Below are 17,510 nucleotides of genomic sequence, written 5' to 3' on the forward strand. Positions count from 1 at the left end.
AGGGCAGAAACGCATCAAATTTGACATATTGATCGTAAAGCCACACACAAGTAACCTCACAAATAATGATAGCACGCAAGTTACAATGAATGTCAAAGACACAAGAGACAATAAAGGTATGGTGCTGGCAATGCGGATGTTTGTTCATAGAGGAAGAAAGCACGTCCGACCTCTTTCATGACCAGAAGTGATGTGAGGTAGTGCTTTGAACAAGCGTTATGCGTCATGCGCAGCAGTTGCCTTGCAACAAAGTATGACACAATCAAACCAATTTCTTTTTATTGTCTGGTCATAGAAAAAGATAGAAGTAACCCATGTAAATGACTCAAAGTTTGTATCTGTGTTGGGATAAATTCCCTTGAACAATCTACGCAGCAGTTGCTAACTCCAAAGGATGACAACTTTTAAGGCACTAAAATACATAATCTGGAGAATGAGGCTGCATCACATGCAAGCAACAAAGGCTTCACAAGCCTCAGTAGTTGCCTGTACCTGCTAGATTACATCATTACTCTACAAGAAACATAGGTGTATTAAAATTAAAGAAAATTTGTTTGCTTGGTTTTAGAGGTACACTGAAAAAACTGAACTTCCAGAGAAGCAATGTGAACATCAGGGAAAGTTTAAAAAATTATTTTCTTTACATATTACATACAAATCTTCCTTGAAAGTCTATATTGAGTTTCCATAAATATTTTTGTTTTACCATATAGCTACTAACCAGTAGTGTATTTAAAAGTTTCTTCAGTCAAAAGCAATAATATGCAATTTTTGCTAGAGCAAACTAAATTTCTCAATTTCTTTAAAGTAAACCTTATCAATGTATTTTATCTTTTCATTTGCCACCCTAGCTAGTTAATGAATACATGATGAAAATTTTAAAAATACATCAATTTTAAATAATAGGCAATAAATAGACCTTAAAATATCTACATGGTAACTACTGAATGTTTATTTCTACACAAAATAAAAATTGATTAGAGTACTTACCAAAAAGAAGCAACTGAAAAATTAGAAGGAAAGAAAAATTCCAGTAGAGCTACGTACAAGCAAAGCTACGCAAAATGCTAAAATATTTATGATTTAGGGAATCAACACATACACTTGCGTTCCATAGGTCTGCTCTCTCTGGAAAGAGTAGAAGAATCCCTGGGCTTATCAGCAGAGGAGAGAGATGATCCAGCAATGCTGAGAGGCCGTGGCTTGCGGGGAGAGGTTCTGGATCTGAGGGACACTTGACTGCTGTTGTTGGATCCTTGGCTGAGGGCAGAAGTAGGACGAGAGGGAGAATTCGGGGTCACCGTCCCACTACGCATGCCTGTGGGGCAGAGCAAGCCAGCACGCAATGTTAAGCTGACTTCACACGTATATACAGAGCCAGCAAAAGCTTCAGAAAAATGCAAAGGAGTGTTTCTCTAGGAGTTGTTAATTTATGCAATTTCATAATAAATGCCAATTAAAAAAGGAGAATAGATATTCATTTTATGGCAGAGCAGTGTAATAAAAAAATGTATAATGCATATGATTACATAGACAAAGAATTGGAGTTCACTGCAAACTCATTAATTGTATGTAATAAGTCATGCTAAGGAATGCAAATTAGTAAAATGTATGATAAAGTTTCCAGAATTTATTTATGCATTATACTTAAGAGAACTTTGAAATAATATTTTCTTAGCAAATAAGTACTAATTGATAATAAAACATGAATCATTCTTACTATGTGGTTTCATCCTTGTTTTAATTTGTTAATATATTTAAAAAAAAATTATTCAAAGCACAACTTGAGAATAAATTTAATGTAAAGACTAATTCTGAACAAAAGGGCAAAACTAGTAAATAATTTTTACACACTAAAACTATAAAACTAAATAGAAACCCCAACACATTTTGCATGGTTGAAAACACTTTTATCAAATAAGAGAGGAGGATATTTGATCAATCATCGTTTAAGTTGACAGCAAGGCCATGGCTACCTACGAGGCCTTAGAACACTTAGAAAGTTTCAAAAGTTTAAATTCTTTTGTCATTACAGTATTTATTTTTACTTAATCATAACCTTGAGACTTAACAAAAAACTTTCTTTCCAGCTGCTATCTTTATAAGGATTACATGTACCTTTCAAATGAGGTGTTAACTCATTAATCAATATCAGTATCAACTTGCCCCTAAGGCCAGATTCCCGGAAAAGTTAAAAAGAACAAATGAAGGCCATTAATATCACCAGAAAACACGCAAATAAAACAAATAAAAATTATGGAATAGTTACCAATAGAAGTAAATACTTCTGATAAATTGATATTTTAGCAAAACTTTCAATAAATACTCCTTCCAAGTATGTCTACAATTACTAAGTAAAAGCAACTATTCTCCTCTTGCAGATGACAAAAACTGTTTTATCCCATGCAAAGAAAATTCTAATTAATAAGATCTAGTTTCAAAGTCCTCAAAATATAGTATTTAGCTTTTACTTTCATTATTTTGGAAAAATCATTTTTGTAATTAGTAGGTTACATTGAAATCCCTTGCTCCTTGACAACGTAAAATACACAAATGTATTGAGTACAGTACTTGCTAAATGACCCACAAAATAAGGATTTTTTTGGTATCCAGTCAAACATTCTAATGCAGATTAAAGGTACAAAGCTGTCTGACAAAGACTTCAATTAACAAAATAGCTTAGAGTAAAAGTAAAATCCTTCTACTTGAAATACAGTAATAGATATTTTAGTACATATTTTGAAGAAAAAAAAAATTATTGCCACACCAAGATAAAAGAAAGATCCACTTTTTAAAAGTACTCGAGGCATAAGCTCAATGTAAGTTTGTTAAAATATCAAAATTCTAACATCTTAGTATTACCATAAAACTAAAAATCTAATCCAATACTACAGTTATAACAAAAGAGCTAAATCATACTAAAATCACACATCATATTCAAGAATTTAAGTAATCAATAACAAATACAGGACAGTCAAGACCCCAGCAGTTTGCTTAAAAGTGTTGTGTTATATTGGTTAATATATTATACAGTACGAAGGAGAAAAAATCTTGATACTTTTTAAGTTAGTACTGAGCGACAAAGTACATGTGTAAACATATAGTTATGCATTTTTTTAATTCTTTCAAAATACTTTGTTAATGGGGATTCATAATGTAAGAGAGCTAAAATGGAAACATTAAATAACATAACCACACCACTGTTTCAGTGATCCAAAGCTACAGCACATACCTTCTTATAGAAGTAACTCTCAGACAAAGATGGGCCACTTACCTGAACTCAATTCAGGGGACAGTCTGACTCACATTAAAACTTTAAAGGCAAACAAGCAAAATCCAAATTCAATGATATAGCAACCATAGAAGCAAAACCAACAAGTTTTCTTGAGTTGAAAAATAATACAGCGCATACTTCTGAGACCACAAAAGCACTTAGCCTTAAAATCTTTATTTGCTCTGCCAAAACTTGTCATAAGATACTTAATAATTCAATAATGGGACCTGTAAGCTACATCAAATAAAATCAAATTAAAAAAATTATTTTCACTACCTTTCATCTTACAAATATAATTTTATCCAAAGATTTCTAACTAAATTTGACTGTTGTAAAGATAACTTTCATAACTTGTATGTAGTATATACAAAACTTGAAAACTGGTTGCCCATAAACATTCTATATGGCATTGAACTTTTACCTGTATCAATAATTTCACAGGGAACTGGTCTATCTAACCCTTTCATGGATACAGAAGTAAAGTAATATTTCATATGAGATATAACGATACATCTAACCCTGTGAGCCCCACTGGACTTATTCTATGCCTGGATATTATTAATCCCTTTGGCACCATTGGATGTATTTACTTCCAAATACAGGATGTATTTTACTTACAATTATCATCATTTTTTTATCAAGTATGCATATGGAAATTTTTACGAAATGAAACATAATATATGGACGGAAAGGAAATCTATTTAGCCATAGGATAAAAAAACTTACGGTCCTCTCTGATAGTTTTTGTGCTATGATGAGATGAGTAAATTATCCAATAAATGGGCCTGGCACTTTTACGAAGGGTTGGCACTCAAGGGGTTAATAACTTCAGTGAAACATCTGCTGGTATATAGTAACTGCTATCTACACTATGTAATATACCCATTAAATTTTACACTCAATTTTCATTGTCATCTTTAAAGATAACGTTTTGCATCAGAATCCTAAAATACAGTTCCACTGCTTTATGAGAAAATCTTGAAAGATTCTACTGGCTACAAATAGGTTCCTACTAACATAATGGGACTTGTGGCACTGTAATAATAGTCTAAAAGTCCTAATAGTTAACAATTTAGGCTTAATCTACATTACTACAAATATTACTCAAATTTCTTTCATAAACTATTAGTTCAAATTGCATTTTTAAAGAACAAAAGTCACAGCAATTTATGCTTTTGATAAAGCAAAATGAATAAAACAGCTTCCACATGGCTATGCAAAACTACAAAGCATCATGATTTTCTGGCCAAAATTACTTGCCTCATCAGATAATAGTGTAAAATAAAATGCTCCACTTTTTCCCTTTTATAAATGGAATGAATTTCGCGAACAAAATCATTTTCTTCATTCTTGCTATGTCCTCCTTTAATAAACTCTATTACCCAAATGAATTATCCATTATCCAAAATCTTTATAAATTTTCCTATTCTGTAACACTAAAAAGTAATGCAGTCATTACATGGAAACTACTAAAATTTATAATCAAAATACAAAATGAACTATTGTATTCCAAGTAAAAAAATAAGTTTCCTATATTCCCCATAAAATCTCATTGAGCATCAGGTAATATTCTTGTCTACATATCTATAAAAAAAGCAAAGTAAAATTACTCTAATATAAGAGAACTTCTTACACAGTTTAGCCTATTTTTCTTTGGATCACCGCTAAGTAATTCTGATAAGTTCCTTAGTAGTTGTGAAATATAGTGTTAGTTTAATCCTTTTACCTTAGATTAGTGTACAGTACTGTATATCATAAAACCTATATATCCAATCAAGAATTATAAATAACTTGTGTATGCTGATTTAAAATATTAGCTAGTGTGTAAATACCAAAAAAACCCATGGAAAAAAGTCTATCTGTAAGAGTATTCAGTAAAAAAAAAAAAAAAATAATAAAAAAAATAAAGTTTGCGTTTTATGATAGGAGACATATACATCCAATTGCAGCAATCTCATATTCAACCAAAAGCATGTAACTACAGCCAATAAACAGATTCCAAATCATACAAGCACACACCAAACACAATGCAAGAAACAGGCTGGGACACAGACTTATGCTAGTTATTTAATAATCTCTCCTTACCAGTGTTTAAATAGTGAAGCTATCCAAGTGATCTTCAATCCTTGCAAATACTAAAAATTGCCCCGAAGTGCTTTATCACAAATATACAGATGAAAAATATTTTAAGTGAGCATGATGGACCATCATATACAGATATTCAAGTGAAAAAACTTAAAACTATTTGGTTTGATTATATTACATTCTCCAGTTACAGAACTATACTTCCGAAATGGCCCTCTTCCAAGTCATATAGCCTTATTGAACTAAATATCAAAATGTCATTACCATCATTAATTCTAAAACCCTACATAAATTCAATACACTGAACCTTTTGCTAAACAGAAAACTATACAACCTTGCTCGTAATCAAATTGATTTTAATAAAAAAAAAAAATATTAATAATTCAGAGGTTAGCCCTAGCTTAAAGGGCTGGCACAAACAACTTATTCATAATCAATACAATAGATTTTATTTGGTTTCATCCACTACTTGAAGATTTAATAACTGGATTATCTGAAAATGATGATTAAAAAAAAATTTGTTTTACGCTTATAACGTGGTAGGGATTATGCATGCATTCAAGCAGATAATAACTCAGCAGGTGGGTGGGACTTATGTGTCCCAGGGGTTTACTAAAGTAAATCATCATATGTTGCAAGCTGAAAATTGGATAACAAAAAAACTATTGTTTATGAGAGAAAACAGGAAAAATCTGTGATTAGAATTACCTTCATTCTCATACATTTACTTAATGAGAATCTCCAAATTTTTCTTTTTTTATTTCCCAAAGACAGTTTTCATGCAGTATGACAAGGAAACTTTTTCCAGATTTTTGTTCTAGAATTATTTATATTTTTTCATCTTGAAAAAACTGTGCAATATACATAATCAAATAAATCATTGAAGGTAAGAGTCTTTCAATTCCACTGCGAACACAGAGTATACCACAAATTATCAGAAGATAGTTAAAAGATAAACTTTGGCAAAAAAAAAAAAAAAAAAAAAAAAAAAAAAAAAAAAAAAAAATCAAATGAAATTCATTTCTGTAATACCCTGATATTCAAATTTTTTCTCTCTCAAAGCTCAGTTATATCAAATTTACCTCTACAACAAAAATTCCAGTTTTCTTTTCTTTTAATATTACTAGGCACCTAGCAAAGTAATAAATAATCAAGCAACTAATGACAAAAACAATGGCTTGTTAGCCATACCATCATCATCTTTAGTTTTGAAGTGGAAACTATTCGTTATCTACTTGACGCCCCTAGTCGGTGGGGTGGAGGGTGGGCATGAAAACAAAAGTCAGGTGGTGAGTATGGAAATAATTCTATTATTAAGAATTTTTTCTACGAACCCCCTCTGATGTTTATATTGTTGACTCCCACATGCTGAAGGAGATGGGTAGCCAGCGTAGGAAAGACGTTAGGTTGTTGATTGTTTTCAAGTATTGAAATTAGTTAATACCCCCAGATTCAATTCTACTTTTAGTTCTTTGTAATACATGCTAAAATTACAGTCTGAAATTTAAAACTCCAGATTATTTCCCCTTTATATTACCTTATCCCCAAATGACTTGTTTATAGACTGCCCAACATCACCAGCAGCCACTATAGGACCTCAAGCCCGCTATCTTGATATAGACAAAGCAGGGTTCTTAAAGATGTTTAACAAATACCAACTTAACAGGCAACTGATGCGCTGTGTACCACCGGAACCCTTACTGAATGGAGCACTAGAACCACTAGACATAACTTGAGGAATTAGACTAGGTTCAAAACAGGACAGGTTCAGAATTACCGCCTTTAGGCAAAGACACTCTGGCCGCCTTAGATTTCACTAATGAAACAAAAGAACTTGAGTGCTTTTAAACCTCATCAGTATCAAAACTACTCTTTTGGTGCTATATTGGAGTTAAATGCTGGAGTGGCAATATCATCATAATCCCAGCTATAATCAACAAGCCTAGTCTCCTCTAGATATTCACCATAACTAACAGCAAGTTCTCTTTTACACTTTGAACTTTCAATTTGGTCAGCAACCATACAAATATACTTTTTCATAAAAGGAATAGTGAGACCTGTGCACTCCTCTCAATGATTTTGTAAATCACAATACTGCCGCCAACACAAGACAAAGAGAATGAGGATCATGATTGCCCATAAACAATTTGCTTGGACAATATACACAGTAATTTCAAATTAATCCAGAAGACATCTCTAAAAGGAATAAAGCCTAAATGACTGAACAAACTAGATAAATGCAGAGACAGTCATTGGACCCTTTAATTGTCTCACGACTTTACTAGAGGCTTAACTCTATAAGACGGAATGAAAATTAGAAACTTTTAGTTGTAAGGGTAAATGTCAATATAACCAAGCTTTGAGAAAGAAGCAATATGAACATCAGGGTAGATTCATAGTAAAAATAAATTCTTTAAACTGACTAGTGGATACACAAGGTTTGCAGGAATGTAACTTTTGTTTTGTATATGCAAAAGTCATACATTGTATTTTCATAAAAAACTTCAGTGAAAAAACTACAATCCAACAGTATGAAATTTCATCTAGACTTGCTACCAAAATGGATGTCAAAACTCTTAACCAAATGTACAAATATTGTAAAAGCAGTACCTTCAAAAATAACCACTGACATCAAATGAGGAATAAGCATGAAATGCATTACCCTATTATATGCATAAGCCTATGAAGCAAGGAGGGAAAAAATTTTTCTATCATGTATTATTTTTGTCATTACTATTGCTAGTGAAGCTACAACCCTAGTTTGAATTGCAGGATGCTACAAGCCCAAGGACTTCAACAAGGAAAACATCCCAGTGAGGAATGTAAACAAATACAATGAAAGCTACAAACTTGAGATCAAAAAAACCTATTTTGAGACCAGTAAAGTCATTAAAAATACATCAATCATAAATAAACTATGAAATAACACTTAGGCAACCTATTCAACAGGAAAGCATTTGCAACAGGATTGAACTTCTAAAGTTCCACCAATTCCACTGCCAGATTAGAGAGATCATACCTACTATTACATACAGGATAGTACAGTCTGGGAAGATCTGAATGTAAAAAGATATTCAGTATTATGAAAAATCTTATGCAACATGCATAAACAACTACCTGAACAAGGGTAAACGAGATTAATATCCAGATAAGGAAAAAGGAATTTGATAGACTGAAAATTTTTGTCCCACAAATCAAAATTAGTCAGCAGCTGAAAACCAAACAAAAAATCTTTAAAGACTTTCGTAATATGCCAATTGAAGAAGAAATAGGTGGGACATGTTTCTCAAAAGTAACATTTCAAGAAAAAATCATACCCACAGTAGAATTTCAAATCTATTAGATATTGTCAATGCAACAATCGGGATGTTGGAGATAGCCACTGTCATTGACATATGTACAATCATACTGTACTTTGAATTTAGTTCAAAATTTATCTTTAATCCCCCTTTATTTGCCCATAGCACTAATCTTAATTACATCTCTATTAAGGAATTCAGCAACCATAGATCTATATTCAGGAGATGAAAATGATGTAGAGAGTAGATCAACAATCTTTTTTTCTGAGCCAAACCACATATGTGTATACTGTATAGTATAAAAAGCAATGGGCAGAAAACACTACACTGAGGAACAACATATATAACAATCCTATATAGGTACTCACTATGGTGCCCATCAACAATTACTCTTTACAATCTATTACTTTAAAATTCAATTATAATGCTAAGAAGACTCCTGCTACCTTCTATTCAAGTTTGAAAACTAGGGCCATATGATTAACAAAGCCAAAGGCAGCGCTAAAATCAAGGCCAGTCATACAAACTTCCTGACTAAAATCAAGGGATTTCTGTAAAGCATTGGAAATTGAAAAAAGGGCACCACAAACTTCAAGGCCTTTGCAAAGGCCAAGCTGCTAACAAGGGGACATATAATTACCCTCTGAATTAATATTCAGATGTTTAGACAAAAGGCATTAAAAACTTTAGGTAGTATGGGAGTTATTGAAATTTGGCAGCAATCATCAGGGATATAGCTACCAAAAAAAACATTTACCTATTGGAGTAAAATTGGCAAATCTCCAACAAGTGCAAAAAAGAACCTAGTCTTGATAACTTACAAGGAAAAAATTACAAACAACTTAGGAGCAAAAAAATCAGCTGTCTCTAAAAAACCATGGAAAATTAGATTTGGGTCTACTCCTCCATAAGAGCCAAGGCCCAGTAAAATACTTTAATTTCACTGGACCAAAAATCTATACTAGCTTAGCTTTAAACGAAGGACGATCGACTTTTCATTATTTTGCTTAATGTTAATGCATCAGTCAAAAGGGTTGCCTTTTCCTTCAGACTGAGCCAAGGAAGATCTGATAAAGTCTACACCAAAGAGTGCAGATTTGAGAATAGCCCACCACTTGTGTTCCCGGGGTTGTACCAAAAGGAGTTTCTTTTATGATCAGATTGTATTCTTTTTCAATTTTAGCATAAACTCTGAGCAGCAGCTCTTAGCCCAGTATAGTTATTCCAAGTAAAATCTCCTGTTTGTACAAAAAGCGCGTCTACAACCATCATTAAACGTGGTTTATCCACCATTCAATATTTTATTAAGCGAGAAGGGATATACATATAAATTATGTAGCCCATATTTCCACTCAAGAGAACAGCTTCAACCCCTTTATACAATTGACTATTTCAATTGCAAAAAATTGTTCAAAATGCCATTCCAGTCTGCTTGAGATTTCATATAAATCTTACAAGAGTTACACACATCAGGAACATGCTGTTTAGTATTGACTAAGAACAAAACAAAAGCAAGATCCGACATTCCAACTTGAGGACCAACTTTCCTTGTTATAACACCAGGGGAATCAGTGCAAACTAGGTCCAATCAAATTACAATTTGCTCAAAGCCTGATTCTGAAACAAAGTCAAATGCACATAAACCAAGGCACATAAACCAAGTAGGAGAAACAAAATTTAACCACTTGCTAGGATGAACATTGAAATCACCAACTGGCAAAAATAGGGCCCTTATATCATCTTGTATCAGCCATACTGGTAAGGGAAATTGACGATAGAATTATCTAAGTTTGGATTCCAATACATGGAACAAATAAAAGTGGTTATGCCTTGTGCAAATTTTTATGAACCGGATTTCATGATATCCTTACCCCATTCATAGCAGGACTTATGAGAAGCATGGTTCGAGTAGTCAGTTCTAATATACACTGCTATTTCCATTGCTCTAAAAATGGCATCTTATTTCAAAATTTGTTTTTATTAAAACCTGGAAAAAGCTACCTTGTTTTCTTATAAGAGGCACCTAGGACCTGGATTTCGTTCAATATCTCGAGACAGAATAAAAATAAAAATCAATACAAAAGCCTCATCATACTCAAAATTGGTCAATATGGTAGATCCTACACACCATGCAAGGTTTAGTATCCTCCAAGATAGTCGATTCAACTACAGTAAACTATAAAGAGGAAAACAAGTGTCAATATAGAAACTCTCAAGGAGGATAAGTATTAATGTAGTAAACTGTACAGAGGGAGAGAAGTATCAATGTAGTAAACTATAAAAGAGGAAAACAAACATCAATGTGGTGAACTATAGAGTAAAAAAGTGTCAATGTAGAAACCCATAAAGAGGAGAACAAGTATCAATGTAGTAAACTGTACAGAGGGAAAGAAGTATCAAGGTAGTAAACTGTACAGAGTAAAACAAGTATCAATGTAATAAACTGTACTGAGGAAAATAGTGTTGCTGCTGTGGCAACAACATAATGAATGATGTCAACAAGGAAGATAACTAACTTTAAAAATTGTTAAGACACATACTTCTCTATTACTGTATCCTAATCATGTATCCTTCCTTCTCATTAAGTACTTTATTCTGATGGAATATCACTTGTACATAGTAAAAGAACTTTCCCTAAAGGCCAATACCATGGACACACCATACATTCATCGATATATTGTAACCATTCATAAATGTTTAAAAAGAAAAAAAAAATCATTTAATTTCCAACAGATAATATACCAGGGATCAAAAGACACTATAGGTAGAAAAACACCTATTGGAACATCCATACAATAAATCTGTATCAACATAGTAAATACGCAATACTGTACACCAGAAGCAGCATTGGCTAGCTTATCAGGCATCCGAAACAACCATTTATTTACATATATTTGCAAGCTCAACCCCCTTAGCATGTGAAGCCAATCAAAGTCTGAGTCCCAATACCTGAATCTCATGCATCTTACCTTGACCTGGAGGACTACTCTTCTGGTTGTTGCTAATGCCGTTTCCATTCATATCACCACGTAGCTTTTTCTGTCTAAGCATTTCACCCCGTGTCATTCTTGGCTGAGCCAAAGAAATTGAACTGCGGGAGATGCCCTTATCCAGCGGACCACTTGTGTCCAATAATCCACTAGACTGTGGCATAGCTGGTCGAGGGCCCAGGTGACACATGCTCTTGGACATTGTGCGGGCAGGCTGTTTCATGCGCACAGAAGAGGGGGTAGTAGTCTCATGCAGGGGTGCAAGAGGGAATTTGCGATTGCGAGGCCGGGCCAGTTCATCAAGCCGTCCAAGAGACAACGTCCTACCTGGCGACCGATGACGGGGACTACTACGGCAGCTTCCAGACGAGTCACGTAGGGATGGCATTGCTGGTAACAAATCTGTGCGTCTTCTTGCTGCAGTTGCTGGAATTGCTGCAGTCATAGATCTTGTCATGAGGTCTTCACCTGTTTGCATAGCATATAACACTGTACATCAACAAAGTCAACCTAATTATGTGGTACTGTACTACACACTCAGGTGATTTAACAATGATTCATTAAAAAAATATATATATATATTTTAAGGGTACTTAAATTCTAATTTCAAACCATACAATGTCGAAAATCTGGCATTTGGATGTACAAGATTTAATCATGAAGTATTGTAGCAAAAATATATTACAAGATTTAATCATGAAGTATTGTAGCAAAAATATATGTCACATTCATTTAAAGAATTTCAAATTTTATTTCCTAAATGCTTTGTAAACTTTACTAATCTAATAAATCACTGATAAAAATAGAATTTTAATGATAAAATTTATTATTTCTATACTCACCCGATGTTCACATTGCTTCTCTCTACAATTTGCTCATATTGACGTTTACCCGTTAAAACTAAACAAAAATCCCATTTTCTTTCATTCAACTGGCTTAGGCCTTTACTGTAATATCAAGACAATCTAGCAACTAATGGCAAAAACCTAAGCTAGGGTAGGTTGTACATTTCTTTGTCTTTCAGTCTCTGTGTTACACTGCCTTAAGCAAGACTATTACTCCTGTTACTTATTTTGTGAATTCGCCAGTGTAAGTGTTATTTTGGTTATTAGTTATTGTAATGGATGTCTTCTCCTGGGTTTATCAATAATTACTGCATAAATTGGTAAAGGCGACCAATTTAAAGTTTCAAACATAAAAAACTAAATTTTAGTCTAGAAGTGACTCTGGAGAAGACAAGGTTAGTTGTTTATAACAGGGATGATGACAATAATGCTATTTCAGCCAATAACAAGGTCATCTTTAGCTCCTTTGTGTAATCTCAGGTTCTAGTGCACCATTCAGCAAGGTTTTTGATGGTAAATAGCACATTAAAGAGTCAAGATCCCCAAATTAGTTATTTACTTCATTCCTTCTGCTGTGCAAAACCTCACTTTATAAAAGCGAGTCCTCCCTATTTGACCACTAGATCTAGAGGTAGAAGATCAAGCTGGTAACCCTCCTTTCAATGAAGCAAGCACTCATAAACTACCTTTTATTTCATATTTGAATGACACGCCATATTGTAAGATTCTCGTCTGGCTGGAAGAATCAGGAAATCTACAAAGAACCAACGAATTGAATGGTTGGAAAAGTTCAAAAGTATAATGTCTGTCAGTTCAGATGTGGTTCGGTTTTCAAGCGAGACAATTTATTCCAGTCACACATATAAAAATAAGTTTTACCATATCATCTTTAATCTTTACGAACAGCAGGGTGACTGGTGGCTCTATTTGGCCCTCTTGAAGTAGTTTACAGATCTGTGGCTTCAGTTGTCAGTGTTTCGGAGAAGGTTGGCATACAAAACCAAGCTTGCCAAACAAATATTTTCAAGGGCATTACATCTGTAGTACATTTAACCACTTGGAGACTGTTCACTGTATTCTCAGAAACAAAGAGTTTTTGATTCCTCTAGACTTTCTATCATAAATTCCAAAAGACCACCTGACTAATAATGTGTATCAAGGACAATGAAATGTTTAGTTTGACTAAACAATGTGTCAGCAACTAGAATAGTTTGGCTAACGTTGTTAAATTTTTCATTTTATATGAAAAAACACTTCACTTCAGCTATTGATATTGTATCTGGGATTGGAGTTATCCATTTTAGGTATTATAGCAGATGTTTCTAGGTCTTTCAATAATGAATAGGTGTTAACATCAACTACACATTATGATTTGAAGAATTATTTCTTCAAAACATTTGAATAACAGCCAAAAATACTGTATAAATAAAAAAAGTTAGTTACCAAATTTCCAATTTCCTTGTTTACGATAACTCCTGCTCTAGTACCATCTTATAAAACCTTTAGACCAGATCTACTACCTACAAAATTATTTAGAATGATAATTATCATTGTGTTTTGTCCTAAAAATATATGGTGCAGAGTATATTAAAATGTCCCCAATGTAAGTAAAGATGACATTCTTCTAAGGCTTTAAAAAAATCAATGACTACAATTTCTCAAAATACTGACAAAGCTACTGTATGGTATATTAAATTTATAGTACCTTTTCCAAATACTGTATTAGCAAAGCTACTGCACATTACAAGTACAGTATCAATTTTCCAAATATTGACAAAGCTACTGCATATTGCAATCCGATATGCATTTCACGTGTTACTAAAGAAAAACGAATAACAAAATTTAAAAAGTAGTAATTTATCATGTAGTTAGTAGCTTTAACTAAACTATTAAGATTGATATTCTTCAGATCAATACATTTTGATACATTTCAAAATCTAAGTAAATCTTAAGTTATTTACCAGTACTTCTGTGCTTAATAAAATGGTTCTCTTGTGTCAATTACCTGCTTTTTATAGAAAGAAAAAAGAATTCCTATATGCCAGTACATTCTAGTCCATTCCAAACAAACAATTAAATTCTCACTTGCAAAAGTAACCTGACCAAGTCAAAATTCATTGCCTAGTTCATTATCATTTTTTATTGACCTGCAAGATTAGTCTGCTATGAACTACACACAGTACAGTACAGTATATATCATAGATCATACTAGACAACTGGCTATCTCTGACAATGCACAAATATTCTTCTTTAATTCAAAACTTCCTAGTAATTTATGGAAACTAGTAACTTTTAAAATGACAGTAAAATAGAGATCAAAAGCTTTTCTTTATGGCAGAAATGAAGGAGTAAACTGCATAACTTCAAAAACATTAAAAATGCCAGCAAGAGAAGGGTATTCATGAAATTACATCATTTCAAAAGGTATCCAGTTAATGCCACCGGAGAATGCCAATTTTCGACATTGTATCTGCATGAAAAGAGAAAAGTACCATTTCCTTTAACCAGTGTCCTGAAAATATCATACTTTGCACAGGCCACTAAAAATAACTTGGAAAGATAAAAAGAAAATTGAAAGAGTAAATAACAGATGAAAATGGCATTTTTTCACTAAATTTCACAATGAAGCATGTTACAGTTGCTACTTTAATTTAACATACAATACACCTCTATAACAATTATGATAAATACCAAATACTATTATTACTATAGATGGATATTCTACATTACTATCAAGTGGTATTATGTACTGAATATACTAGAAACAACATAAATGGTGTATTATCTAACCCTATTGATTATGCCAAGTATAATCTAAACCCTGTTGATTATGCAAAGTAAAATAGAACCCCCCATGATCATGCTTAGTAGAATCTAACCTTAACTGATTATGCTAAGTAGAATTTAACTCCCATAAATAATGTACATTAATCTTCATTCTACACTGATGTCCAAAATATAAAAAGTTTATTAAGCAATCTTTTTCACGAAAAAAATCAACAATTCCACAGTAATCTAAATTTTGTCTTCAACATTGCTTAACTATTCCCCAACCACATCCTTGTGCCCAGTTTTAGCATAGGTGCATCTAATATAAACAGACTTAACTGTCAATTTTTGCTTCGCCTAACCATTTTGCATTATTATTTTGTCTACCAATTTCTCATAACTCAGATATAGTAAGTCTTGATATTTACTTATCAATGAAACCATTCAAAACTTTCCCCCAAATATGGATAAGGGTATGGTCACACATCTGACAAACCAAACAAATAAAAGTGACAAAATATCACCAGTTCAAATATCATTTCTATTCTTAAGCTATCAATCCCCTTCCATAATATATCCGCATTAGCAAAAACTAGTTAATAATCTTTTCATAAAGTCTTGTTACTAGAAGTGATAAAAATACAACGCAGCACTATTGAACAGGATCTCTGACCTTTCAAGAAAATGAAGTCTACAGAATTTTTTTTGCTAATCTTTGTATCATATATGTATATATTGTGTCTATATATACACACACACACACTATATATATATATATATATATATATATATATATATATATATATATATATATATATATATATATATATATATATATATATATATATATATATATATATATATATATATATACACACACACACATATATATATATATATATATATATATATATATATATATATACATATATATATATATATATATATATATATATATATACATTTTGTACCCATCGTAACTTGAAGCTTGCTCATTAGGTGGGCAAGCGAAAGATGAAAACTGTGAGATAAATGAAATCTACATTTAACATATTTCAATATATAAGTAAAGTAAATTATTTATTATGATTAAAATTTCAGATTTCATTAGTCTGTTAGGTTTTACTATATTCTGAATATGATTTATTTCACCTACTCTAAAAAACTTACTGTTCAACTAAACAAGAAATATCAAAAATATAAAAATTAATGCACTTCATACCAATGACAGTCAATTCTCAAAAATATTTTTGTCTTATGTACACAGTACACGGACAACTCCCAAGTAATAAAGTCAAGACTTAGGCTGCCATGAAAAATTATTTTTTCTACAATAATTAAAAAAAAATCTGTTCAACACCTTTTATGCTGTTATTTATTTTTCTATTTTCTTTTTAATTTTTTTTTCTACCATCAAAAAGATGCAATCAACTACATATTCACAGACTTCAGGAAAAATAAATACTTATAATGCATTGTCAAATGGGTTGTAGACGCCAATATTAAGCAAAACTGTAAAAGTATGATAAAGGTATTTTCAAGACAACATTCCATAAAAAATATTACTACTAGAATCAATATATGTAAAATATAAAAAATCAAGCACTCATATTTAAGTCATCTTGTATGAGACTTTGCTTTGCTTAAGTAACAAAATTCACACCTGAATTTTAATTACAGTCTATTAAATCTGTAAGTGTAAGATAAGCAGTTAAATTTCATATAATAATTAAAGCCTATAAGAACAAACATAAAGAAACCAATACCTTAATTCTAATACCATAAATCAATGATAAGTAATAACTGTAAAAAGCATTGTTACAAAAATACAAACAATAATAAAACAATCTATCCACAAAAATATCAATGAAAACAAAACAAGGAAAACAAACATGCATCTGGAACGCAATAAAAAGGCAAAACAAAATAAAATCACAAATCTACAGAAATCCCAACTACAACTAAGGTTAATTTTAAAACTCACGAAAGCTGATTAGAAAAGGGAGGGAGGAGGGAATGAAATGTCTACAAATGCAAGCACTGCAAGCACTTTCCTTTCAACACTGAATGCGTTAATTAGTTAATCTTAACTACAAAGACTTCTTCTAATTGTATAATTATATTTTCAGCCCAAGACAATAAGTCAATGCATTTCATATGATGCACACCATTTTACTGCTGCATCATTTTCTTTCTTATAGGAATCTAATCTGCATTCATTTCTCCAGATGCTTTTATGAGTTAATTA

At 32.1% G+C, this 17,510-nt stretch overlaps 1 protein-coding gene across 1 annotated transcript in view; it reads right to left on the reverse strand.

Annotated features, from left to right (window-relative positions):
- The window catches only part of LOC137627178 (microtubule-associated protein futsch-like), a 176,376-nt gene that overhangs the window by 37,195 nt on the left and 121,671 nt on the right, over window positions 1-17,510 (reverse strand). The window contains 2 exon segments of the mRNA XM_068358255.1: window positions 1,103-1,318; window positions 11,628-12,116. Of these exon segments, the coding sequence (XP_068214356.1) occupies window positions 1,103-1,318; window positions 11,628-12,116 (705 nt within the window).

The sequence above is a fragment of the Palaemon carinicauda genome, chromosome 35, assembly GCF_036898095.1.
Source record: "Palaemon carinicauda isolate YSFRI2023 chromosome 35, ASM3689809v2, whole genome shotgun sequence".
Lineage (NCBI taxonomy): Eukaryota > Metazoa > Arthropoda > Malacostraca > Decapoda > Palaemonidae > Palaemon > Palaemon carinicauda.